The 27,303-nt window shown below is 35.6% G+C and overlaps 3 protein-coding genes across 3 annotated transcripts; 1 reads left to right on the forward strand and 2 right to left on the reverse strand.

The window, feature by feature from the left end:
* Positions 1–1,261: 1,261 nt before the first annotated feature.
* On the reverse strand, positions 1,262–3,643 carry LOC18609654 (RING/U-box superfamily protein). Its single transcript, XM_007044882.3, has 5 exons — positions 3,185–3,643; positions 2,358–2,520; positions 2,100–2,166; positions 1,744–1,978; positions 1,262–1,661 (listed from the first exon to the last, which is right to left on the reverse strand). The coding sequence occupies exons 1-5, from the start codon at positions 3,262–3,264 to the stop codon at positions 1,451–1,453; spliced, it is 756 nt and encodes a 251-aa protein (XP_007044944.1). The 5' UTR covers positions 3,265–3,643; the 3' UTR covers positions 1,262–1,450.
* A 903-nt stretch (positions 3,644–4,546) lies between these two features.
* LOC18609655 (Leucine-rich repeat protein kinase family protein) lies at positions 4,547–11,417 on the reverse strand. Its single transcript, XM_018116183.2, has 15 exons — positions 11,043–11,417; positions 10,242–10,779; positions 9,479–9,990; positions 9,168–9,300; positions 8,727–8,798; positions 8,572–8,640; positions 8,355–8,426; positions 8,121–8,189; positions 7,318–7,490; positions 6,984–7,234; positions 5,987–6,113; positions 5,817–5,882; positions 5,553–5,739; positions 5,335–5,467; positions 4,547–5,242 (listed from the first exon to the last, which is right to left on the reverse strand). Exons 1-15 carry the CDS (start codon positions 11,113–11,115, stop codon positions 4,919–4,921), a joined length of 2,799 nt encoding a protein of 932 aa, XP_017971672.1. The 5' UTR covers positions 11,116–11,417; the 3' UTR covers positions 4,547–4,918.
* A 1,855-nt stretch (positions 11,418–13,272) lies between these two features.
* On the forward strand, positions 13,273–16,203 carry LOC18609656 (E3 ubiquitin-protein ligase AIRP2-like). The gene is made up of 5 exons (XM_007044885.3): positions 13,273–14,152; positions 14,657–14,819; positions 14,955–15,021; positions 15,126–15,357; positions 15,476–16,203. Exons 1-5 carry the CDS (start codon positions 14,070–14,072, stop codon positions 15,681–15,683), a joined length of 753 nt encoding a protein of 250 aa, XP_007044947.2. The 5' UTR covers positions 13,273–14,069; the 3' UTR covers positions 15,684–16,203.
* Positions 16,204–27,303: the final 11,100 nt, after the last annotated feature.

Genomic DNA, 27,303 nt, shown 5'->3' on the forward strand with positions numbered 1-27,303 from the left:
AACAATCATGGGAAACCTTGCAGGCTTTTGGGTTTTCAAAGGGATCCAAGGCATGCTGTGGCTTTGGAGGTGGATATGGATTTCTCAACTTTTAACTTGCACAGTCTATGTGGCGTGCTTGGCACCAGTACCTGCAGCAACCCAACCCAGCTGGTCACATCCACTAGGATGGGATTCATCTCACAGAAGCAAGGCATCGACAGATAACTCGTCTCTACCTCCACAAAGGCTTTTGCAAGCCATTTTTTGCTCATCTAGTTAGTAAATATAGAAGCTTATGTAGACCACCCTGTCACTAGGGTGCTTGCAGAGTCCAAGGCAACAATTTCTTTCCCCAATAGACCTTTCTCTTCGTCTCAGGTCGATCGAGTTCCCTTGTATGTAAATATTGTCATTTGTCAATGTATAATTGGTCTCTCAACTGTAGATTGGTAGGTCTACAGAGCCCGGTGTTCACACTGATGAATCAAGAATGATGTATGTTTGATGTGCATTTCGACATATTCAATGCTATAGTGGCGGCTTTCATGGAGTCCATTTTGTATCAATCGTTGTATAGAATCATTTTCTCCCGCCGAATTAACTACGTCATGCAATTAAATTGGGAAAATTAGCTCCTAACCGCAGCTGAAGCCCCAAAGTTGTTTTGGTATACCAAAATCAAACGAAAATCAGCAGGAAAACAGATGGCACTGATTCTGCGGCAAAATGAACTATGGAAGACAACCAAATTGCACCGGTTTCTGCTGCAAATTTGACTGATTAACTGCGTTTGACAAGAAGCTGAGAAACCGATGGAGTGCACAAAGGACCAAGGGCAGTCAACAGAACCAGATGGAGTGTCCATTCTTCCTTCAATGGTCTTACATTCGTGTTTTTTTTTCCTTCTAATTAGCTAAATTTTGATTCATTTCACCATCCAATTCTTAACATTGCAACCCCACGAGGTAATCCCAGAGAAAATATAGCAACTCTCATAGCAAGAAATAAATAATTTTATAAGAGAGTTCTTGGTATCACAGCATGATGCTTTTTTCCCTTTCCTGAACCATTAAGATATGGTAAAGCCTGTAATCATTTTAAAGACGGAATATCAAACTACTATAACCATCTGTTTTATACATGATTTTTCAACCAGTCATTAAAAATTTTCAAAAAAAGACAAAGTCCACTCCTGATGGCTTTGGCTAATAAATAGTCCACTTCAGGGTGCTTTGCCAATCATTTTCAACAAATAATACCAGGCAATTGCAGACTCAAGTTTCAGAAATTTCAACTTCCATTAATACTTAACGACGGTTTGTTACACTGATGTTCATTTAACTTCCGAAAAGCATAAAATGGCACTGATTCTTTTCAGTAAGAAGCAGAGAGAATTGTCTTACCAACTCTATTTACATTTGATGGTCGGCCTTTTCTATCTGTACACCATTTTCTCAACTACTTGAAATCAAATTAGGTACTCGTAATATACCAAGAAAAGTGCATCCGGGTAATCTTTTGGAAGGCTGTTGATGTAGAGGTAGAAACGCAACAAGTCCTCCTTGGAAACTGTTTTATCGTCGACCACATCATCATTGCAAGTAAGCACCCATAAATCTTCAGAGTTAACTCTTTTCAAGCTACCACGGCAAAAAGGACAGGACTCTGATTTTGTATTCCTGTAATTTGGAGAGAAAACCATTAAGGGTGAAACTTGAAAGCATGGAGATGTGAGAGGAATAACAAGAGGTTTCCAGTTACCAATTGCGGTAGCATTTGATGCACATTGCATGACAACAATTGGGTAAGACCATTTTGGTGCATGGCTCCAAGCAAATCCCACATTCATCTTCCCTCTCCAAATCAATATTCCCAATTCTGTTATCTAATTCAACTCTTTTCTTGCCAGAGCTCCCCATGGTAAAACGCCCTTTCTTATCATCATCCAACTCCCCCAAGTAACCATGGAGCCTTTGAAGAGATGGTAATATTACACCTACAATTTAGTTAATTAGCAGAAAGCGATGATGGTAAGGTGAATAAATCATTATAGCTAGAAATCATGGTCATAAAACACCAAAAAAAAAAAAACACTCAAACTATGATTATAGACAAACCATAAAACTCTCTAACTGTTGCCTTCCTTCCATGTGTAGATATCTTTGATCTCCCATCTGTATATACCTGTAGCATATAACATTGAAAAAAAATCTAAGGACACATAAAAATAAGTATGGAAATTAATTTGAACCATCCTTTAAGAATCAAAATAAGACACTTTTTAATGGCCTGATTTGGCATTACATAATATTAGTCACTTGCCATTCAAAAAAAAAAAAAAAGGAATAAAAATAAGCCAGGGTAGAAAAATGAACCTTGTATACAAGAATGTGAAAGAGGTTTAGATATCTAGGGAGTAGACATATGCAGGAACAATCCATCCATTGTAGCAAAAATAGAAAGAGGGGCGCCAAACGATTGCACACCAACTTCATTTGAAGATGTGCACCACTCTTGGCTCTTGGAATTGCAGCAGCCCTAAAACCCCAAGAACGCAAACATTCTATTTATTAAAATTAATTTCCCTTAGATGAATTATAATGGAGACATCTAAATCACATTCTAACCTAATAATCACCAAAACATCTTAAATTCATGATGAGCTAAAGCTAGGCCAAACTTCCCAACTGTATTGTTTTTGAAATAAAATCCTATCATAAACATGCAGATATTAAAATACCATTAAATTACTGAAATTTACTTTAGCTCCTAACAGCTAAAGAAACATCAAAGTACAAACAAGCCAAACTAGTAGGCAGGGAGAGATTTTAGCTGGTATGAGAATTACTGGGTGACAATTCATTATACTAGGCCATGTGCTAAAAATCTGCAATTGGCTATACCCCCCTACAAGTTCACAGTCAGAGTACAAAAATATCATCAGACCAACCAAAGTCGATGATAAAGAGTAACGAAGAACATAAAAATTCAAACTGGGTACTTCCTTCTTTTTTTCCCACACAACTAGCAGGGCAGCTAAAAAATTATGCTTTTTAATCATGATCATGATCATCAAAACCACGCAAGCAACTAATAAACATAAACGAGAACAAGTCAACAACCCACTTCAGGGATGGTGAAGCGAAAAAAAATCAAAATACTAAATTTGCCAGACAATCAAAAACCCAGAAAGAGAACTTACAAAGCATTGGCATGCTGTATATCAGCCTCCAGTATTTTCAAAGAATCCTGATAAGAAGACTTGGACAACTGATAATACATCGTACTCTTTCTCTTGACCCCCAAAAAATGAACAGAGAAACAAAGAAACCTGTCAGGGTACAAAAATCTACAAAGAAGAGCAACTGGGTCTACCTTTTTTAAGAACCTAATCCACCAAAGACAACAGAAAGGAAGAGAGAGAAGAAGAAAAGAAAAGCAATGGCCTTTTGCTTCTCTCTTGCTTTACCCTTCTCACTTTATTCTTTTTCTGATCATAAAGAAGGCCCTCTGAAGGAAAAAAAACAACGAATACCAATAATACAACAACAAAGTGAAAAGACTTGTTCTTTGGGTTCGGAGGTTTAAAAAATTATGTGGTTAGTGAAAGAAAAGAGAGAAAAGAATAATGGGATACGTATAAGAATTGCGTTTATTTCTATGAAATGGTTGGGTTGGGGAAGCCCTCATGTATTTCTTTTGTTCTTATCTTAACCTTGCTTTTCTAGCCTTCTTTCCCTTTTTATAATCTGTCCAACTCTTATTTAATCCTTATTTTACTAATAATGCATCTGATTACAATTAAGATGATGATCTGTACAACTATTTTTTTTATTATAAGATCATAATTAAAATCGTCGTGGCATTATCTTATATGGATTTTTTGTTTATTCATTATTTTTATAGTTATTGTTGTATAATAATCATTCATCTAAAGACACAATAAAGGGGTGGGTATTCTAAATATTTTGGTGATAGTTAGATTTCTGATTCAAAGAAATCCCAAAATTTTCTGGTCAAATTATATTTTAGTTGGAACCATGGATTTAAAATTTGAGAACAAAATATTTGTTTATCTTTCGCAGACATGTTAATTAATGGTGTAGATTTAATCAGTGTGTGATTATTATTATTATTAAGGGTTTGTCAATGTTTTGCTTTATACCAAAGGTTGGTACAGGGCACACAAGAGAATCCAATTGGAGATAATTTAAACTAATAATTTGATCATTGTATGACAAATCCATATGGTACATGAAACACTGTAATTTCCACGTGGTTCTTGTTCAGTTTTCACATTAACTTTCTCACATTCTTTTGGGTTAAGCTAGATGACTGGACCAATCCCCTGAGCTTGGCGGAAAGGTCAAACTGTAGAGAAGGGTACACCTTGGGTATCTTTCAAAGTTTCAGCTTGACAAAGGTCTTTCCAGGACAGTTTTACTTGAATGTTTTTGTACGAAAACAGGTGTAGTGAGCAGTGCAATAATTTCCACATCTTTGATTGGCTTCATAAAGGCAATTTACTTAAAGTATGTAAAGTAAGTACCAGAAAAGATAAATATTTTTGTGAATCAGTTCACTGTTTTTCACAGTGGCTGTATCATAATTGAAATCAATGATCTGCCCATCTAGAATTTTCCCATAAAAATGCTGTTATTTGGGTCAATATGCTACACCCATTTGCATATCTGACTGCCATAATTTCACATGTGTTTTGTTTGGTCTAGAAAGTTGGAGTTGGACTACAAATTTCCGAAAACAACACTCTTTCTGTTTCTATCTTGTATTGCATAGGCAGTGTAAAAGACTATATTTCCTAAAAGCGGTAAGCCTGTGTTACCGTAGTTGCTGCATTCCAAATATACATGCCAAGTATCCAATAAATTGCAGTGATATCATGATACTCAAAAGATCAGCAGGTGTTGCTACAAAATTATCTAGCAGATGGGACTAGGCAGCCGTTGGACAGGTCAGGGCTCTCAATTTCAAGAAAGCTTGCAAGTAATGTTTTCCTGGAAGATTGCCCCCTGGAACCACCAGAAGCTAATTTTTTATTCCCTTCGTTCCCTTTTTCTATCTTGATTGCATCTTGAATAGCCAATATTATTTCCTGCATCTTAGGGCGGGAGTATCCATGTTGTTCAACACACTGGATAGCTACTTCAGCAATCCTCCAAATAGACTCAATTTTTACATTCCCTACCAGAAAAGGATCTACAACGCTAATCACATCGCCTTTATTTATTAAGGATCTTGCCTGCAAAAGAACAAAGAGCTCAGGTGTTTTGTGCTTCAGTTCACAGCAGAAATCTAAAAAAAAAAATGTATGAAAGCAGCAGAGAAGTTTACCCAGTGTACAATGTTCAATTCCGCACCAAAATCTTCCACTGATACTGGCTTCTTTCCAGAGATCAGTTCCAGAAGAACAACTCCAAAACTGTAAACATCACTCTTTTCAGTCAATTGTTGACTTGCATAGTACCTGTTACAACATATGAATGATTAGCTAAGCACATGAAGAAGAAAAAATATAATTGTTTGCGAAAGGGTAATTATGTATAGCTTACTCTGGATCAAGGTAGCCAACTGTTCCTCGTGCAACACTTGATACATGGGTTAAATCTTCTTCAGCTTGCCTTGAAAGTCCGAAATCTGACACTTTTGCTCTCATATTAATGTCTAGAAGGATGTTGCTTGTTTTTACATCTCGATGAATGATACTAGGACTGCAGCCAGTGTGCAAATACTCGAGGCCTACAGAAATCTAATTTGTGTTTATGCTTAAAAACCAAATACTACTGCAACAGTAAATGAGAACTTCAATACCAAACCTTTGGCTGCGTCCTCTGCAATTTGTAAACGAGCAAGCCAGTCCAATTGCTTCTGGTTGATTGAACCTGCCATGATATCCATAGATTTTAAATTGTTTTGACCATACTGAGCTTCTGAAAAAAAGAGAGATGGAAGATAAACAGATTTATTTCTCCATAGAGAAGCAGACCATGGATGTGATCCCGCAAGGTTCCATTGTGCATATATTCGTAAACTAATATCCGCTGATGTGCTTCTTCACAGTATCCGATTAGAGGAACCAAGTTTCTGTGATGGATTCTTGACAAGAGGGCAACCTGCAAGCATGTGGTCGCCATCAGTTAAACAATGTACTGTGAGGTAAATACGAAAGCTTTAGTTCTATATTGAATTCTTTAAATTATTTCGGTTAATCATCAATAGTTATACCTCTTGCTGATTGAGCATTTTACTTCCAGATAAAAGATCATGTCATTAAAAAGTTTTAATTGAATCAGTGTTTGCACAGCAGCCATCGCTATGCTGTCTACCATGTAAAATATTTACAGAAAGAATATTCCTTCAGGTCAGGTATCTGCTTTATTGGTTGGATTACCTAGGGAAGCCAACTACATCTAGTATGGATGGTTTTGAGGACAAGGAAAAGCAAACCATGGATCCTTCCAAGAGGCCTGCATGGCCACAACAATGTTGCAACAAAGCCATAGGAAACTTTCAGCACACAAATTTAGTTCATGAAGATGCTCTCACTCTCCTGCCTTTTGTTTTTAACTTAACTTTATAGCATAATGGGAGAATCTCAACTATTCCTTCCATTCGAAAATGATAGAACGTTTCTTTGGGCACCTGCGGATACAACTGAGGATATAGGAATCTAAACCTCTGATGTTCTCTTTAAAAAATGCTCTGTCAAAATTCTGAACTCGTATTGCAAATAGGAAATTTACAGCTTTTGCATAGGGCAAAAGGAGAAAAAATTAGTCCATGTTAAGGAGTTGGCTTCAAATTAGTACTCCCTACTGCAGGTACGATGTTAATGTATTCATTATCTGTGGATTACTGAGGTGAATTCTAATCCATTTTAAAATGGAACTATAGAAGGTAACAGTACAGCCAACAAATTATAGGTTTGCTATCACATGAATATGTAAAGAAAGTTAGAAGAACATGGCTGAATTGCACGTTACCTCAGTCACAAATTGCTTATTCAAATGGCTAGACGAATCGCCCATTGTCTTGACTGCTACCTCTTTTCCATCTTTCATTTTGCCATAGTAGACAGATCCAAAACTTCCTTTGCCGATCTTTTTGCTGAAATTGTTAGTTGCTTCTTCCAGCTCGGACAATGGGATATAGTATGCTACACCTTCGTCCAGTAAATGCCCCCGGGCAATTGAATAGGTTGTTGAGGGTTTGGCTCTAGAGTGCAAGGCATGACCTGATGAAAACAGGAATCAGGTTGGAAATGTTAAGGTCTGCACATTGTATAATGGCAAGTAATGAGTGATTAAGTGTGCACACCATTTTCATCACATTTCTGGTGAGACATCTTCCTTCGAAGATTACGGAACAATACTAAACTTCCCAAGAAAAGAACTAGTAGAACTGCAAGCACTCCAATCGAGGTTCCCAGTATCAACTTAAGACGCATTTTTCTCTGTGCCTCGTTACGTAGTCCAGCATTACCTTCATAGCTGCAAGAGAAGACATATAGCTGTTTATAAATTTGCTGACTGGATCACATTGAACTGCTATAAAATTTGTGACATGTAATCATAATTTTAGGATTATAGTACCAAAAATGGTATATCAGGGTGGCCATCTCCTTGCCCTAGAGTCTTTCAGCAGCACTAGTGTAGAGGGTATCACGCTACCATCATTTGTTGGTGAAACGCGATCCCAAAAGAGTTCGGTTCTTTTTGTGTAAAATAGTTTTAGAAGTCATATAAACTTTGTGAATTGGTGCATGTCTGTGTTGTGAAAATGAGCATTGTAAAATCTAAGATGTCAGTTGGGAGAATACATTTGACAGCTTTTCATCAGGTTCATTTTTGTTGTTTCTGATTCTAATGTAACATGACACTATTTTTTTTTTCTTTTTGAATAGCAACTAAATCATTCATTAGAGAGAGGGAATAAAACTTCACCTCAAACTCAGCTATGAGCAAAAGATAACAAAAAGTTTTTAAACATGACACTATTAACAGTTATGAAACTACAAACAGTTATGTCTTTTATCTACTAAAATGGAAAAGGCAAATCACTCCTACAATATGGACCACTTTGCTAGAGCTTAAGATGAATTGCAACTAAAACATACTCACTTGAAAGTTATTTTCCTGTTTAACAATGCTTGGGGTATTTCCCCAGAAAAAGAGTTGTTCTGTATGTACCTGCAACATAGAGATTCCCCTATTACTGAACCTTTAGATAGATATATATATATCAGGAAAAAATGCCCAACCTATCTGCTTCTATTAGCATTTTGTGGAAAACAAAACGTGCACTTGTTTGTTAAAAGATCCAGAAATAGCTAAGAAATCAAGAATTCTACATACAATTCTTGCAAGTTAGGCAATCGACCAAGGTAGGAAGGTAGTTGACCAGTAAGTTTATTGTTCTCTAGATGTCTGCATGCACATTAAAGGATGCAAGTTAGGAACCAGTCAATACTCATTACAAGCTCAGAATGGAACAAGCATTACAGTGAAAAGCACAATCCTGAATTCCTGATGAAACTTAATAGAAATGTATACCATGAAGTGGAAAGCTTACACAATTTTTAGATTGATAAAGTTACTCATATCAGGGAGTGGCCCTGTTAAGGAGTTGGAGTCCAACCACCTAAAGAAGATGAGAGCTTTTCAGTGGACTGTAGTAGGATAAATTGCAAAAAATTAAACCTTAGATGTTTGCGTAATAACACTTACAACTCAGTCAATTCATCCATGTGATTAAACTCAGAGGGAATTTGCCCCTTCACATTCTGTCCCGAGAGTGCACTGTTCATCAGGTTAGTAGAATTAATTTCTGCATAACTCTTACAATATGAGAAATTCTACGCTTCTGCATTTATGCTTTCAATGTTTAACATGCGAAGAATTTTAGTACCACATGTGTAATCAACTTGCTCAACCCCTACTCTTACTTAAGGGAAACATGAAGAATTATCAGATCCTGGTAAGTATGAGAAACCGGTAGTGGTTCTGGAAAAATAGGTATTTCTAGTTCAAAAATTCATCAAATTCTCTGAAGAATATAAGGACCAGTGTAAATGGCAAGTAACAAGGTTGTTTTGATAATCATAGATATGCAGAGCAGGAAAGTAAGTTCTACAATGAACAAGAAATTTACCAACATGAATGCATTACATTTTTGTTATTCTTGGTGGCGCTGTTGAGCTGCAAATTACCCATTCCCAATGAGCTGGAACACAAGGATCACCTCCTTCATTCGCCCAAACGCTTTCAGCAGACATAGAGCGAAGGGCATTGAGAGCGGTCACTGACAATTGAAGAAACAGTGAGTCATCAGCTCATCTTGCGAAGCAAATTCCTTGAATATACATGTTTATGTGCATTATGATCAAATTGTTATTTGCCATGCCTAATTATTCTCTCCACTACAGCTGCGCAAACAGCTGGAAAAGTTTTATATTCAAAACACCCCAAGATCATCTTACCATCTCGCCTGTCAGTCTTCGCAGCAATCTGCTGGTATTTACTTATCTCAATTGCATTAAGGAGGGGTCCTCTAGTAGAATCGTTGGTCTTGGTAAAGGAGAATGACAGAACGAAATCCAGGGAAACGTTCATGTAGCTGGGTTCGTAAAGAGTGCAGCTCCCATTGGCATTCTCAACTATGTTTACTACAGCATTGCTATAGTCAGGAATGTAAGGCTCTTGCAGTCTGAATTTCCGGGTTTCATTTGGAGCCAAGTCTTCAATTTCAGCAAAGTATGCATAGGCTCGAGCGTTGGCAGGGAAACCTTCCAGGTTCAATCTGTAGCTGAGCTCTCCTTTAGTGCCAACAACTGCCGTTTGCATTACTTTAACAGGTGGATATTCTCTAGTCATTATGTCAATGTTCTTTGATGTCCTGATTCTTTCTGTTCCAGGGGCCACTCCTACAAGAAAATTTTGTCTCCTATCAAGATCAGATTCCCAAATTCTGTCGTAAGGATCATCTGGGTACCTGTAAATGCAGAGCCCATTTTGATAAATTAGCACTGATGCCACCAATTGGCTGTATATATTTGCAGTAAAACAAGCCATGATGCAAAGCGGTTCAACATGCTAAAATTGAAGAGCATCAATTCGTTCTGTTTAGCCTGTGCATCTAACTGCTTTTCTTTTGCTGCTTTATTTTGCGTCAAGAACTTGCAAACCGGATTAAAAACGTTTCTCACCAAACTATTGTCAGATACAAAGGCAGAGGATATTTACCTGACTACGTCCTTAGTTAAAGCACCAAAGTTCACTCTAGCTGCAACGTTTAAGAAGAAATTATCCTCATAATCTGTGGCATACATAGAAAGATTCAAGGGCCGGAGCTCAAGAGTAGATATAAAAGGAGAACCAGTTGTTGCACAGCATATGCAAACATCAATAGAATCTGAGGGTGCCCTGATGATCATTTCATTCACATATATTCTGGAGGCATCCTGAATTATGACAGTTGCCCACTCAGTCGCATCTAGATAGAGCCCAAATTTTGGATATGCATCTTCATTTTCAGGGCTGCCATACTGAAATGTTGCACGAACTAGGTACCGCCTTCTCTCCTTGGTACTCAAGTTGTAACAGTACTTCTTGTTGTCTGAAGGAAAGTCTCTTCGAGTTCGATACTGCATCCAGTTTCCATTGGGATTTTTCACTTGTATTAGTTTTCCATGTTTCATGATATCGATATCTGAACTCCATCCTAGTCCAGTACTAGGATCAGTGTAGTTACTTGTGCTTCCACAATCTAAACTGGTAAACTCTGCAGGTCACAATTAAATTATGGTGATATATAATATTCACTGCTCTACTTAGAGCAACAAGAAGGAAGAAAATGGTAACAAGCAACGTTGAGTTCATTTTGATATCTATTCTCAGCTTCTTTGCCTAATCCTTCACTCATATTACATGGCAAATGACATTTTAGAGTATGAATGCTCCACTTAGTTCATACTATTACATAAAGTTGAATGAACAAAACAATCCTGGAATTCCATGAATACACAGATTAGGAACGAAACATACCTGTAACTTGGGACACAACAGAGGATATAAAGTGGAGATACAGTGTCAGGATTAGCTGTGTAAATAAAGCCATTGAAGATCAGCAAGGCAAAACTGATTCTTTTGATCTTTTATTTTTAGGCCTATGATTTCACTAAAAGAAACTGTGGGTTTTGAGTTGAGCATCTTAACCCATCTTTACTCCACTTACCCTTCACTTTTTTTCTGATTGATGAGTTTGTGAAATGTTCATTCACGTTTGTTTCTTTTTCTTTCTTTCTTTTTTATTTTCTTTGATATTGGAATCTCCTTTTCCCAAGAATTAAAGATTCCATGCTTACTTTTGGAGAATATATATATAAAGAAAGAGGGTGGAAAAATGAAAACCTTGTAGCTATTGAGCATTAATCTCTTTCTATTCTCAGAAAGTACTATCAAACAGCTCTGATGGATGATTTATTACAAAAGTTTGACACATGAGACTCAAGTCACTCAACTTTGACCATTCCCTTGGACAAACCAAATAAAAGACACTGAACCATTTCCTCTCGGAAAACATTAAACTACTAATGGTTAAAAACTTTATCAGCCCAAGGAAAAGCTAATGGTGTATTCTATTTACCAAGTAGTACTGTTTTGTTGGTTATGACCGTGTTGGACAGGGATTGGAGAGGGAAGGTTAGCCATGCAAAAAGCATCTGTAAAGAAAGTACGAGTAGGCAATGCAATGTAACCCCTTTTAACTTACTATCTTACTTTATCTTTAATTTTGCTTTTGCTTTATGCAAACCCAGATACTCTTTTCATGTCCCTTGGCCCAACTTGTCTGCAGCTTTTGCGGCTTTAGGAAAAGTAGGAAAGATGGAGAGTTCTTTTCATGCAAACATGATATCTAAGATGGGTCCCCATTTTCCATCCTGATCCAATGGGTTTTTTTTACTCTTATTTTTCTTTTATATCTGGTCAAATAATCCAAAGGTCTAACTTAAACAAATTCTCGACAACTGGACACCTCAGTCATGGATGATTGTTTTTTTTTTTTTTTAACGTTTTAAGGATTGGTTTTCCCACCAAATCAGGATTTTGAATGGAGCAGTGACTTCCATGGCCCGCTAGCTTAATATGGTGAAGGAAATTGCTGGTATAAAATTGGGTTTCCCTTATTCATGAAGAAAAGTGGCTCCAAAGTGAAATTTCTTATTACTAAAACAATACAAAAAAGAGCAAGTTCTTGGCAAGTGATAAGTTTTTGTACAATTGCGAGAAACAAGTAGGCATTAATTTCGAGAGCAACATCAGGTAAAAATGGGCGTCAACTGTTTTATGTTACAGGGAAGAAAAAGGTTATAATCGAAAAAGATGTTTCAATTTGTCTTGGTGAGGTGATGTAATACGCAATCTCCAAGGGTCCCCCCATGAACTGGCTAATTAATTTTAGGAAGTTAGCCCAGAATTGACGCGGTGGTGCGGATACTTCTGGACCGCCTTCTCGTCTTTGTCGAATATAAAAAACAAAATCAAAAGTGGGCCTTCCATTTCGGCTTTCGTGAGGTTTACATGTTCGAGGCCGTTCGTGTGACCCATGTCTGAGTTTCCCTAATCAATGTACGACCAATTAATTATAGTTGATGTCCAAAATTTGGGAAGCCTGCCCCATGTTTTGTGTCGTTTTTGGCAGAATTAGTCTCACTCTTTGCATGTTAGCATGTACCAAATTAATGGGGCATGCCATACTAAAAAGGAACCTAGATGTATTTAATCTGTATATGCTCAACTCATCAACTCCAATAGGTTTTTTTTTCCCCTTTCTTTATGCAAGTCTTTGGTGGACATGAGAACCCAACAGGCCAAATTGCTACTAGTAGATGTACCTTTGCCTGTTCTATGGAACCCCAAAGCCCAAACTTTGAGTCACCAGAAAAAACACTGTTGAAGATCTGATTAGCGGCCTTAATGGGGAATCACCGCTAGATTCCACAAGGAAAACAGCAGAAACTATTAACTACAGAGTCGGTTCCTTGGAACCGCCCTACGCCCCAAATACATAGCATTCGACCCATCACATTCAAAAAAGGTACATGTAACAAATTAATGATAGCTCTAAAAGAAAAAGATGCGTCTGAAAATAGTACAAATCTTTAGGTGTAAATAGGAGGTAATGGATGCTGCTAGCATTTATTTATGGACGATCCAATAGGGCAACAGATTCGGTGAAGCGCCTCATAGTTAGAAATCATTACTGCCAGGGCCCCCCACATCCCCCCATCTTAATGGACCTCTCTCAGCATTCAACAAGGTTAATCCATTTCATTCTATACATCAGAGAAAGCAAACTGTCTAAGAGTGACCCTCGTGCTGAATGCCGAGTGATCATGATAGTGTAATTTCAGTCCCTTCTTTTGTTTTCTATCCATAAACGCTAGGGCTAGGCCAGAGGGCTGGTCCATGTGGCCCTGGATTTTGAACTAAACATTACAGGCCATTCTTTACCTAGATCGGAACAAAAGATCGGCCTTCTTAATTGAGTTCGTTGAGCTTGAGCCTGCCATTTTCAATATTTTTCTTGTCCTTGTCAACATGAGCTATCTTAATGTTTCTCGTTAACTAATACTTATTTAATCCCTACCAGCTTTATTTCTTTTTCTTTTTTCTCTTTTTCAAATTCAAGTTCCTAATACTGATTCTAGATAAGAAATAATTATTAGGAGCCAACTAGTAGGCAAAGTCAAACTTGGGGGATAATGGCTTACCCCAAAGGTGCAGTTGAGAAAATAATGAAGGCAAAGAAAAGATTCATTAGATAGAATCATAGAGAAGGTATCCCTTTCTTTTCTTGAAATAAGAAATGTTTGAACACTAAGCAAGCTCTCTCTCTCTTTTTAAAAGTCTCCCCCATGAGTCCTGTCCACCAAATTCCATTATTCCTTCAACAAACGAAAAAACCATTCACCACAAAGGCCAGTCTTTTTGATCATTCTTGCTCCCCATCCCTTTTTGTTTTTGTTTTTCCTCTCCTTTTTATCTCATAGCTCAAAAAGGGAAGAATCAATGTTGCAAAAACAGCCCAATAAATCTTCTTTCCAGGAATCTCTCAAAGCTCTTGAAGCTGATATACAGCATGCTAATAGCCTGTAAGTTTTTTTTTTCTTCTTTTGCAAATTGATGGAGTTGCATGTACAAATTTATTATCTTTATCCACAATTGGCATATTATGGTTCATAAAGTCAATTTCTTTGCAACCCATTTTGCATTTTTGCTTTGCCTTGAAATGTTAATAACTGTTTTTCTTCATGCCTAGTTCCTGTTTCTGTGCATTCCATTTGCCTGCTTTTTCTGTTCAATTATGATGCTTTGGTTGAATTTTATCATCAAAAGCCCACTGTGGTGAATTTTGATATTAATATTGTTTTGTGGAGGTTTGCATCTTTTATAGATGTTGATATAGGCTAGTTTTATCAATTGTTAACTGTTCCAGTGGAAATGAAAATGATTGCTTTGGCTTTTGGCACAAGTATTTAACCTTGATGAATTCCATTATTCATTAGTACTTTGTTTCAATAAAGGTCTTGACAGTTAGCCAACAAGAGCTTGCTAATTTTAATTTTGGTTGTAATTTTTTGGGGTAAATTTTGCAGGGCAGCTGCTCTACCAAGAGATTATGGTGGGAATTGTTATCAAATGAGATTATCTTATAGCCCTTTTGCACCTTTCATCCTGTTTTTGATTGAATGGATGGACTATAGTTGTACAAATACCCTTCCTAGTTATTTAGGCCTTTTCCACATACTTGTTTTCAAGGTGAGTTAGTATTTAGTTTCAGCTTCTCTTCTTTTTTTTTTTTTTTCAATTTTTCAACATTCTGAGCAAAAAGAAGAATTAAAAAAGATGAGTTTTTAGTTTGTTATTTAAACAAAGTTCAACAATATTGCCCAGGCATACGTTGATGGAATACCAGCTCTATCCTCCAAAGAAAGGAAAGCAACTCAAAGGGAATTTTACGGTATGTTTTCTTTGGTATTTCTTGTTGATAAAATTCCAATTTGCTTCTTTAGCTTTCCTTTTACTTCCTCATTTTCTGATGCACTTACGGGAAACTATTTGCAGCTGTTATTTACCCTTTGCTCAGACAACTTGGAGATGAGTTTATCAAATTGGAAGATAATAAGAAAAACCAATGCACAGAAGTTTTGAGCAGAAAGAGAGTTGAAGACCGAAAGAGGGTCTCTAATAAAGATTTAGAGAGAGATGATGAATGTGGAATATGCATGGAGAATTGCACAAAGATGGTTCTGCCCAACTGCGGGCATGCCTTATGCATAAGCTGCTTCCATGACTGGTATCCCCAATTTTCATTTTTGCTATTTGTGTTGTCTTTTAAGGTTACATGTGATTATTTAACCTTGATTGTTGATACTAGCATTCCTGTTGCACTGTACATTGATTTGGATTTGTAGGAATGTTCGTTCTCAATCTTGCCCTTTTTGCCGTGGTAGTTTAAAAAGAGTGAGTTCTAAAGATCTGTGGGTTCTCACAAGTGGCAATGATATAATTGATATGGTAACTCTTGCAAAAGAGAACTTGAGGCGTCTCTACCTCTACATGGAAAAATTACCTTTTGTAATGCCTGAGACACATCACTATGTATCTGATTACATGATCTAACAATGAATGAAGACTGCAGTATCAAACCACAGGAAAAGCCATCCATCCATTGTGCAAACAATCTGGTATGGGAAAGCTTAGCTTATCTATTGATCTCTTTAAGGTCTGTTCCATGGCATTTGTATATAGTAATTAACTGAGCTACTGCCTACATCTTGTGAGGGTTTTGAAAGTAGGAAGCAGGTGACTTCGAAGATTTATGGAATTTGGTATAGAGTGGCCTGGATAACGCAGAGAGGCAGGGATTACGAACCTGAATGTATATGTTGCAAAGCAAGATAATAGATGCAAACTTAAAATAAAAAGGTATTCTTGGCATTCAACTCAGCTTTTTTTTGGGACCTGAGTGTTGGAATGGAAATGTAAAGAGATTCATCACTTGGTATCTTAATTTCTTCAGTTTCTACTTACTGTCATCTGATCTATGATGAACAGCATGGATCAAATGTATCTTTTCAGAAATTTGTGCCTCATCAGGAATTTCTATCATTCTGGGAACAATTATTCTTGTCTTTGAAAAGGCCATGAGATTAATAAATCTTAAACTTGAATGATAAATTTTGCATCCTTAAGGAGAAGTTTGATTGTCAGATTAACTATGAATCCAGGGTTTGATGTTAAGATCTTGTTGTTGGTGTCAATTTTGTTATACTAAAATAATGGACAGTTACCTACCCTTTAACAGCAAGCAAAAGATCATGCTTATATAGTAATCACTGTTGTTCTACACTTCTTTATGCTAACCTTTGTTTTTATGTTACTTCGCCTGCATCTCTAAGATACCGCTGGAACTGGATTATGTACTTGCTTTAATTCTTTGTAACTCTTCCCTGACTTAATAAATAGGTTTCCTAATCCTCTCCGTAAAGACATCATAATGAGCATAATCATATGGTAACTTATTTTACCTTCATTTCTCTAGGATGTGTCATTTGGGACTTCGACTTCCCATACTCCCTAAGAACGTGTTTGGTATAAGTACAACATTGAGCTGGATTCTTCTCATCATACATTTTTCCGAAATTGAATTCATCCAAATTTTGGTTAGTAAAAGCAGGGGAGAGCTTTTCCAATTGCCATGAAAACTCCCATCTCTAATTATAATCCTTCAAGATGAGATTTTTACTTCTTTTTTTTTTGTTCCCTTCTTACTTTCTTTAGAGAGATGAGAGAGAGTTAGAGAGAGAATTTGGCAAGAGGGAAGGTCAACTGCCGGTGGGGAAAGGAAGGACCCATGGAGGGTGGTGAAATGGAGGAGAGCTTTGTTTACGATGTTTGTTGAGAATCTGGCCAAAGAAGTAAAGTGGAGGCAACTGAAAAATCTTTTCGATGAATTTGGAGTGGGTGGTTGTCGATGTATTCATCCCAAGGATAAAAGTCAACTCAGAATCGAAATATGCTTTGTGCGATATAGAGATGTTAGGGAAATGTCAAGGACAATTTTCTTGGGGCATAGAGAGGGAGTAGAAGGGAGGTGGATAAGAGTATTGGAGGCTGAAAAACCAAGGGATGATGGGTAGTTAAGGAGGGGAGGAAGCTGGTGTGCCTAAGCAAGAGGAGGTCGTGAAAAGTCATATAAGGAGTTCCTTATGGCAAATCAAAAGGAAAATACAAATAAGACAAGAGAAAGGAGAGTCATATGTGAAGACGCTAGAAAGAGAGATATCCAACGTATCAATGACTCTAAAGGGAAGGTCAAGAAGGTCACTATTGCAAAGGGAGACTTGGAATGGCTCAGAAGGAGTACAGTAGGACAACTTCGAAACTCCATTAATTATGGAGTAGTGGAAAATTCACTCTTACGATAAGAGATCTTTGCCTAAGTTCAACCTATTAGGAGTCCATTTGTTTTTATTACTTTTGGAGAGAAAAAGGATATGAGGGTTTTATTGGAAGATTGTTTTGATCTTTTTGAGTCATGGTTCGTGAGTCTAATTCCGTACTGTGTAGGAATGGAGGAGAGAAGATGGCAAGCTTAGGTGATGCTTAAAGAAGGCCTTTTACATATCTGGCATGAGGATAGCTTTAAAGTTATTGGGAAGACATGGGGTAAGTATATTAGAGCTAATAAAGACATGCTTGATAAATGAAGGCTGGATCAGGTCATGATTTTGGCAGAGGTGAAGTCTTTGAAAGACATTATAGAGTACACCCATATAGCTATGAATGTTAAAGACTACTTTGTGCATGCGTCTATAACAGATACAATTAGATGTGAGCCAACGTTTAGGGTGGACGACATAGGAGAGGAAATAGAAGAAAAAGGATTAGAGGATCTTCGGTCAGTAGATGATGTGTTAAATTGATGGGAAAAGGGCAGTGATAAGCCAAATCTATGGAAAAGGACGACTCTGATTCCAACAATAAGGAGGAGAAAACAAAGTAGTGGATGGGCTGAAAAAAGATAGGAAGGGGGAGTGGTTCTTAAATTGGATTTCGAGAAAGTTTATGATAATGTTAGTTGGAAATTGCTTGAACTTGTTATGGGCAAGATAGGATTTGGGGGTTGGTGAAAGAGTTGGATTAAGGAATGCATTATTAAGGCACAAGTCTCAATCTTAGTTAATAAGGCACTAATTAGGTTTTTTAAAATAGGGAGGGGATTGAGACAAGGGTGTTCACTATTCTCGTTTTTATTGAACATGGTAATTGAGGCACTTAGTAGTATGATAAGGAAGGTTGAAGAGCTGGGTATTTATAAAGGGGTGAGAATCGAAAATAGAGGGCTGGCCATTTCGCACTTATAGTATGCAGATGGCATGATCTTATTTTGAGAACCTTCCTTTGATAATATCTTGAATTTGAGAAGAATACTAAGGTGTTTTCAAAGTGTATCGGGTCTTAAGGTCAATTTCCAGAAGAATCATTTAATGGGGATAAAGGTGGATCAAGATGAGGTCGAAAGGTGACCTTTTCATATATCATGTTAGGTGGGATCTTTTCCTATAACTTATCTTGGCTTATCATTGGGAGTTAACCACAACTCGACTAGATTTGGGAAGCTGGTTCTTGAAAAGGTGAGGGCAAAGCTTGCAGCTTGGAAAGCAAAACTGTTGTCCTTCGATGGAAAGGTTACTTTACTTATATCAGTGCTATGTAACTTGCACATCTTCTTTATGTCCTTGTTCTAGATGTCGAGTAGAGTGAAGAACGAACTCGAAAAAATTCAGTAAAGGTTTTTGGAGGAGTTACGGATCTTAAAAGAAAAATTCACTATCTCGAATGGAACAAGGTATGTAATTATAGGAAATATGGAGATATAGGGGTGATTGACCTGAAAATTCAAAACTATGCTTTACTTAACAAATGGATGTGGTGGTACGGGAAAGAAAAAGGAAATTTATAGAGAGAAGTAATTGTGACAAAAATCAAAAGTGACGATTCGAATCTCCAGCCAAACTTGAGTGAAAATAGGAGTGTTTCAACTTTATGGAAAAAAAAAATCATGAATCCCCTTTCCCCTTCTAACAAATATTTCTTGCAGGTGTCTTCTAATATTGATTTTTAGTTGGAAATGGTGATAGCATTTGGTTCTAAAGCGAGGAATGAATCGAAGGCATGATTCTGGCACAAAGCTTTCAAAGGATCTTTGCTTTAGCCATTAATAAACATGGGAAAATTGCTAACTATGGGAGATGAGAGAACGACACTTGAATATGGGATAGCCAACTTAGGAGGCAAACTTTCAATTGGCAGCAGGTAGAAAGATTGTTAGGCGAGTTTCCGTTGAGCAAGAAACTTAAAGATGGTATAGTTTGGAAAAGAAAAATAAATGGGGAGTACATTGTCAAATCATTTTGTAAGTATATTCTTGTTACTAATGAAACATTAGACAAAATATAGAGTTTAGTGTGGGCAAGATTTACTCTAAACAATTGATCCATAGTAAAATAGCAGTGAAGGAAGAATTAGCAAAAAGGAAGGTATTACAAGAAAATTCATTACTATGTGTTTTGTGTACTTCAAAAATGGAGACTTGTAATCACTTTTTTTCTTAATGTAAAAAAACTTGTAAAGTATGAGGAGGTTGGTGCAAGAAGTGCGAGTATAAGTAGACAACTCAAAAAAAAAAAAATTAGAGCAATTCAATCTTATTCAAACAATTAAAATTAATTAATTAACTAAAACTAATTAACTAAAATTAAAACCAATAAGAAAAAAAATTAAAATAATAATACTTTAGAAAATATCAAATCAAACAGGTTTAGGATTACAATATTCCTTACACTTCATCTAAATCTTACATCTTTTCTTTAACTTATTTCAACGGGTTGAATTGCTAACCTAGAGTCATCAATTATTTATAATGGTCTTCCGACTCGTCTTATAAAAATATCTATTTTAATCAAAACACTATATCCCTATGTGAATCGAAATTAAAATAGACTCATTAAGTTCAGGCTCTAATCTAGCTACATATGGCCTATTGGTATATTCCTATCCTATACGCAAATCAATTAATATGATCATATGCTATCCTAATTTTAGTCTACTCTAAACTCTCTTTCCCAAGTTTGTTTAGATTCCTAAATCAATTTAATTGGTGGCCAAGCAATTAAAAGCATTAAGAACAAATTGGAATAAACAATTTAAATTCCATTGAAAATAAGTAAGACAGAGATTAAAAACTTAGACAATTGCAATCCTAGAAAAAGAAATTTAGTTACTCATAATCGCAAAATAAAATAACATTGTATAAAATTCAACCATTGAAAGTATCAAGAACGATAAAAGCTAAGGAACAAAACAAAACAATATTTGTCGTCTTGATCTCCAAGTTTCAACCTCAACTTCTAGTTTCTTGAATCTCCCAAAGGTTCTCTGGCTAATGTTGTTAAACATATCCTATTTATACTAATAAACTTAACTTAAAGTTCCTTAAGCTGACCTAGGATTTAATTGGGCTTAAAAGTATAATAAGAGGCCCAAAATTCAATTGTCAATCTTTACAAATTTATATTCTCGATATAGTACGTTTAGCTATTTTTCGACGTGATTTTCTCCATCTTCAAGGCAGAACTGGGCAAAGTAATCTTCATAAAAATTGTAGCTCTGTCTCTTAGCTTTCCACTGATCCATGAATCACATCATTTGGAGTTCTGTAGCTCGAGACATGGCCAAAATACTGAAGCATATGCAAACAGATTCTGGATCTTTTAACATCTTACTTTCCAAAATTAAGCTCAATCACTTTTAATCCTACAAAAGAAATATAAAAACTAATAAATCATAACCAAATTAAAAGGAATAACATAAAATTAAAATAACTAACTTAAAAGTAACCTAATTATAAAAATAACTAAAAATAAGTAAATTATAATTAAAAATTGAGGACTTACTTAATATTTAATAATAAAATTGGAATAAAATAATTCTATAAAATAGAATTATCAACTACTCCCTAGACTTGAGACAACAGATAGTTTTGTATGTGGAGTACTATGCTTTGATTTCATCTTTATGGGTGCCTAATCAAGGATGCCAAAACAGGATGTTTTTGAGTATAGTATGAAACATATGAAGGCAAATGAGTGGTCAAGATAGGAATCATCATCTCAAGTGATTCAAGGGAAAATATCTCATTAGTTCTTGATTGATATTAGCTTAAATCCTTGGCCAAGGTAATTAGGAGATTATGAAATGAGTTTCATAAGTCTCCATAAAGCTAATGATCTAATTGCAAGAACAAATATGGAGATTAATAAGAGTAGGCACTGCACTAAGCTCTTATCATCTTTGGGATATATGATGAGAGAATGAATTGCACTGAAAAACTGTACACTGAAAGGTTGTCAAAGAATCCTTTGACTCTCCTAATAATTGGGTGGTCATGATGCATTGCTAGATGCTAATCATGGTCTATGAAATTGAATTAGTTAATTTAAAATTGAATATTATTCATTTAAATTAATTAATTAATAATATTATAATTTAATTCCATTACCAACATGTTATGAACTTAATGGGTCACACACAAAGGCTGCAATTTGGATTAAATTGAGAGTGTGATGATTTAAGTTAGACTTAAAATCAAATTCTAGGTTTTAACTACTAAGGATCTAATTAAAAAAATTTAATTAGGTATTGGTTAAATATTATAATTTTATAATATTAAGGACTTATTTTGCAAATTTCAATAAGTTAAACCTAGATATAAATATCACATTATAGCCACTCTTTTTTTTGAAAGAGAAAAAAAAAAGATTTTTCTCTTGAGTGCTGCCACTCTTGAGAAGTTTATTTTCTTTTGAAAACTTCTCCTTTGATTCTTTACTGGAAATCAAAGAAGAAAAGAGGACAAATCATTGTCCACTTGCTAGCACAAGCCCGTGCCATAAAGCTCTCTCATTGAGAAGGATCCTTTGCAATCGTGTATGCATCATTGGAGGCCAAACGATTGAGTGATTGGTATTCTTTCATACAAAAAGTGTTCACGTTTTGTCATAAAAAAGAATCCATTTAATTACGATATCATTTGGAAAGGTAAAACTTTTTTTGATTTTATGTGATGCTTAACTTTGCATTAAACAACTAAGGTGATCCAAAAGTAAGAGGCATGAGTTTTATTTTATTTCATTTTTTTTTATTTATTCAGTTGCGTTGATGCTCTAATCATGTCATTCCTAACAGTGGTATCAGAGCTTCTTTTGGCTCGTTTTAATACATAGGTATGTCTTATTATTGTTTAATTTCAATTTTGATTGGATGTGAGGTATTTGGAAGAGAGCAAATAAGTGTTAAATTTTGATTATGTTTTAAAGTAGTTTATCACATATTCGAGTTTTGATTTTTAATACTTATTTGTTTCGGCAACTAATTTTGTTTAAGTGTCTCAATTTTGCAGAACAATATGTGCATGAGATGCACAAAAGAGTTTGGCAAGAAAAGGATTCGAATACATGGAAAACAAGATGCGGTTTGGTGATAGAATTCGATTCTGTCTAGATTTGCATATGGATTGATTTTCAATTTTTAACAGGGGTCTAAAAGCCTCCAAAAATTCTGAAAAATTTGGAAGTAATCTGCATTGCAATTGTTTCAATATGATTAATTACCAGCTGAAAATGGTAAAGGAAAGGCTGTGAAATCATGGCTGAAACCATTGCTGCCAACAGTAGTTTTAGGTCACGATTTTGCTAAGAAAGTCATCTTCAAAGAGTCCTAAAATTGTGCAATTATTGTACCTTTTTGAATAAATTATGAAGTTTGAATATGTTCAAAAGATGCTTGGAAAGATCACTAAAATTAAGGGATTCAATCCCTTGATTTATGCCATCATAATGCCACATATGCAACCCAAAAACTGCAGCTATGTACAGGATACATAGGCTGCGTTTTTTTGGGGTTTTGACCAGCTAAATCAAGTCCAAAAATTATGAAATTTTAATATGGAAAGGTTCCATATGTTAGCTGACCATGGTTAAAATTTGGGAATTAAATTCCCTGATTTGATGCTGCATCAAGCCATAAAACTGTGACTGGTACACTGCTGCCAGAATATTGTAAAGTCATAGTTTTTGGGATTTTAGTGTCCATATTTGCAGCCTAAATTGGTGCAATTAAAAACTCTAATTTAATAAACAATATCTTATGGAAAAGTTCCAGAAAGATAAATTTTGATATATTTAAATTAGGGAATTTGATTCCTTAAAATAAGGATATCAGGATTTAATTAATCACATTCATAAATTTAGAAATTTGATTCCTACAAATATGGGAGTGTGATAAATATTGGCAAGATAAATATCATGAATTAATTTCCTTCTTTTAAGAAGTGAAATTTGAATAGGACAATTAAATATAATTAAAGATAATGTTGTCTTAAATATTATATTTAAATTATCTAATGAGATTAGATAATTGAAGACACATAATCTTTAATTTAAAAGGATTAGTAAAAGTTTTTTAAAACGTTTAAAGATTACAAATTAAAAATGTTTTAATCTGTAATAATATTTTAATTCTAATCCTAATGAGGTTAGGAATGGATAATATTACTAATACTGATTAGTAAAGACTTTCCATATATGGAAAATTGTTTACATACATGGAATTAAAAAATGAACTCGAAATTAGTTGTACACTAATTTCGGATGCCTCATATGATTAACAATTAGAATAAGACATAGTTTTAATTTTATGTTCATCTGGATGGATGAATGTGGATGATTATGGACTAGGCCCAATATGATTGTGGATGTATGGTTAAATTGTATCATGGTATTTATTTATTAAATAGGGTCTGCGCACCCTGCCTTTCTCTTGATTTTCAGGGATTGTAAAATTTTTTTCTCACTTGACTCCCCTCAGATGTACCACGAGGTTTTTTTACTAAAATGTAATTAGTTACATATAAGTGTAGAATTAGGATTAGTTTAGGAGTTATTTTACAATTCGAAGATGAAGACCTAAAGGCGCCATGAAGATACAAAGAGGAAGATTACAATATATTGTATGTTATCCCCTAGGTTTGACCAAGCTAATTTCCTTCGATGGCTCAAGGAAATTAGTATAGATAAAGTCTATAATCATCCAAAGTAGTATGCATGAGATAGATTTATTTATGCAATTAATAAATGCTATGCATGCAAAGATAAGACCTTAACTAAGTTAAAAATAAGAAAATCCCTCGGTAAATACTGAGTCACATGTCACGCATGATTAAGTTGCCTTCCACCATATAGCAAGATAACCTAGCTGATCTTTTAATCGGAGACTTGTTGAGCACACTTAAGGTTACACTTTTACATGAATATGTTTAAGCTATTGGTGGGTCTTACTCAACTAGTTGTATAAAATTCAGATGTTTAGAAACTTGATTATTATGGAAACTAGAGGCAATGGCTAGGCAAAACATAAATGATATGTTTAGGCAATGTGTTGTCACCTAGCTGATCTAGGAGTTGTATAGAGATAAAATTGGTAAGCTCAGTTACTTACCTAATCCAGCTATCATGGCTTGTTGAGCACACTCAAGGTCATGATTAGAATGGATAAGGATCTTAACCCACAAAGAGAATCCTTGTAGAGATCTCTCGAGGTGATATGGAGGGTTATCTTGAAGAAAATAATGGGAGCAATCAATTTACGATTTACTATCTCATCTGAATTGATTATAATACATGATCACTCATAAACATTCTTTAAATGTCTAAGTTGTTAGAATGCGAATACACATTACTTTGCGCAGCATACTTGATGTCATGATGAAATTAGGGCCAAAATGTTTGGATTAGTGTATCAAGTTCAAAAATGTTCTCAAATATCTATTTAGAATAGATGTCATTAAGGAAGAAATCCTTGCCTTCTTGACAAGGTCAAAGAATAAGAAACTTGTAGAAGTTTCACCTTTGACCATGTATATGATTGAAGTAAATCTGTCTATTATTGTTCGATCATCATGGGTATTAGATACTAGAAGTGGGTCACACTTATGTAATGACATGAAGGTGCTGGAAAAGAGTAGAATATTAACAAAGGGAGAGGTGGTCCTAAGAGTAGGAAATGGAGCAAAGGTTGTTGCAACGGCTATGGGGATAGTTACTATACCTTTACCTTCTGGGTTGATCTTGGAATTAAGAGACTGCTACTATGTTCCTTCCATATCTCGAAATATCATATATGTGTCATACTTGGCAATATATGATGATATTGAATTTTGCATTAAGGGTAATTGTTGTTCTTTCTCGAAGGGAGAGATGCATTATGGTGCAGGGACACATTCGAACAGTCTCTATATTCTTGATCCCAGGAGACCCATATTTAATATAGAGGTCAAGAAAGCAAAGAAAGATGATCCAAAACTATCTTACATCTAGCACTGTAGGCTTGGACACATAAGTGAGACTTGCTTAACCAAATTACACAAATAAGGTTATATCGATCCATTTAATTATGAATCTTATAGAACATGTGAGTGTTGTCTCCTTGGTAAGATGACCAAGTCGCCTTTCACCAAGAAGGGTGAACGAGCTGAGGTGTTACTAGGACTTGTACATTCAGATGTATGTGGTCCTATGAATACTAGTGCTAGAAGAGGATACTCTTACTTCATCATCTTCACAGATGACCATTCTCGCTATGGTTATGTATATTTGATGAAATATAAATCCGAATCCTTTGACAAGTTCAAAGAATACATAGCGAAGGTTGAGAAACAAACTGAGAAAAGTATTCTCACTCTTAGATCTGATCGAGGAGGAGAATATCTTAGCCAAGAGTTTTAGGATTATTTGAAAGAGAATGGGATTCTCACACAATAGACTCCTCCAAGGACTCCACATCACAATGGGGTGTTTGAGAGAAGGAATCAAACATTATTAGACATGGTTCAATCCATGATGAGTCGTGTAGATCTTCCTATATCTTTCTGGGGATATGCCCTAGAAACTGCTGCGCGCATACTGAACCAGGTTCTTACCAAATCAGTTGATAAGACACCATATGAGATATAGAGTGGGAAAAGGCCTAACTTGTCTTATGCTAGGATTTGGGGATGTACTGCTTATGTGAAGTGTATAATGTCTGATAAGCTAGAAGCGAGATCAGACAAATGTAAATTTGTGGAATATCCTAAAGAAACACACGGATACTATTTTTATAATCCCATTGAGCAAAAGGTGTTTGTCTCAAGGCATGTCACTTTCCTTGAGAAAGAGTTCTTAAATGAAAGGGCTAGTGGGAGTAAAGTTGTACTTGAAGAAGTTCGAGACCCACAAATTAACATTCCATTAGAACTTGAGCTTGAAATTGTGACATCTAATGTACAACCACAATCTCAAGAGGCACAACCACTCAAAAGATCTAGTAGAATACGTCAAGCTCCAAAGAGATATGGATTTCTCTTGGAAAGGGACGCATTGCCCATAAATGATGAGCCTACAACTTACGAGGAGGCGATGTTGGACATCGATTATGAGAAATGGCTAGAAGCCATGAAATCTGAAATGGATGCCATGGATACCAACAAAGTATGGACTTTGGTGGATTCACCTGAATGGATAAAACCCATTGGGTGCAAGTGGGTCTTTAAGAGAAAGATTGATGTAGATGGCAATGTGTAAACCTTTAAAGCTAGACTGATAGCAAAAGGTTACAAACAAAGACAAGGTATTGACTTTGAAGAAACATTTTCACTAGTTGCTATGCTTAAATCCATTAGGATTTTGCTTGCAATTGCTGCATACCATGATTATGAAATATGGCAAATGGATGTAAAAACTGCATTCCTTAATGGAAACTTGCGAGAGGAAGTGTACATGACACAACCTAAAGGTTTTATATCCAATGCTAATGCTAATAAGGTGTGCAAGCTTCAAAAGTCCATTTATGGACTTAAGCAAGCTTCTTAGAGTTGGAACATCTGTTTTGATGAAGCTGTAAAAGGGTTTGACTTCATAAAAAATGAGGATAAACCATGTGTCTATAAAAGGTTTAGTGGGAGTGCCATAATTTTCCTAGTGTTATATGTTGATGACATATTGCTCATAGGAAATGATATACCATTGCTACAATCTACAAAGATTTGGCTGTCCAAACAATTCTCCATGAAGGATTTGGGAGAAGCAACTTACATTCTAAGAATAAAGATCTATAGAGGTAGATCTAAAAGGTTGCTAGG

The sequence above is a fragment of the Theobroma cacao genome, chromosome 2 (assembly GCF_053813885.1).
Source record: "Theobroma cacao isolate CCN51 chromosome 2, ASM5381388v1, whole genome shotgun sequence".
Taxonomy (NCBI): Eukaryota; Viridiplantae; Streptophyta; class Magnoliopsida; order Malvales; family Malvaceae; genus Theobroma; species Theobroma cacao.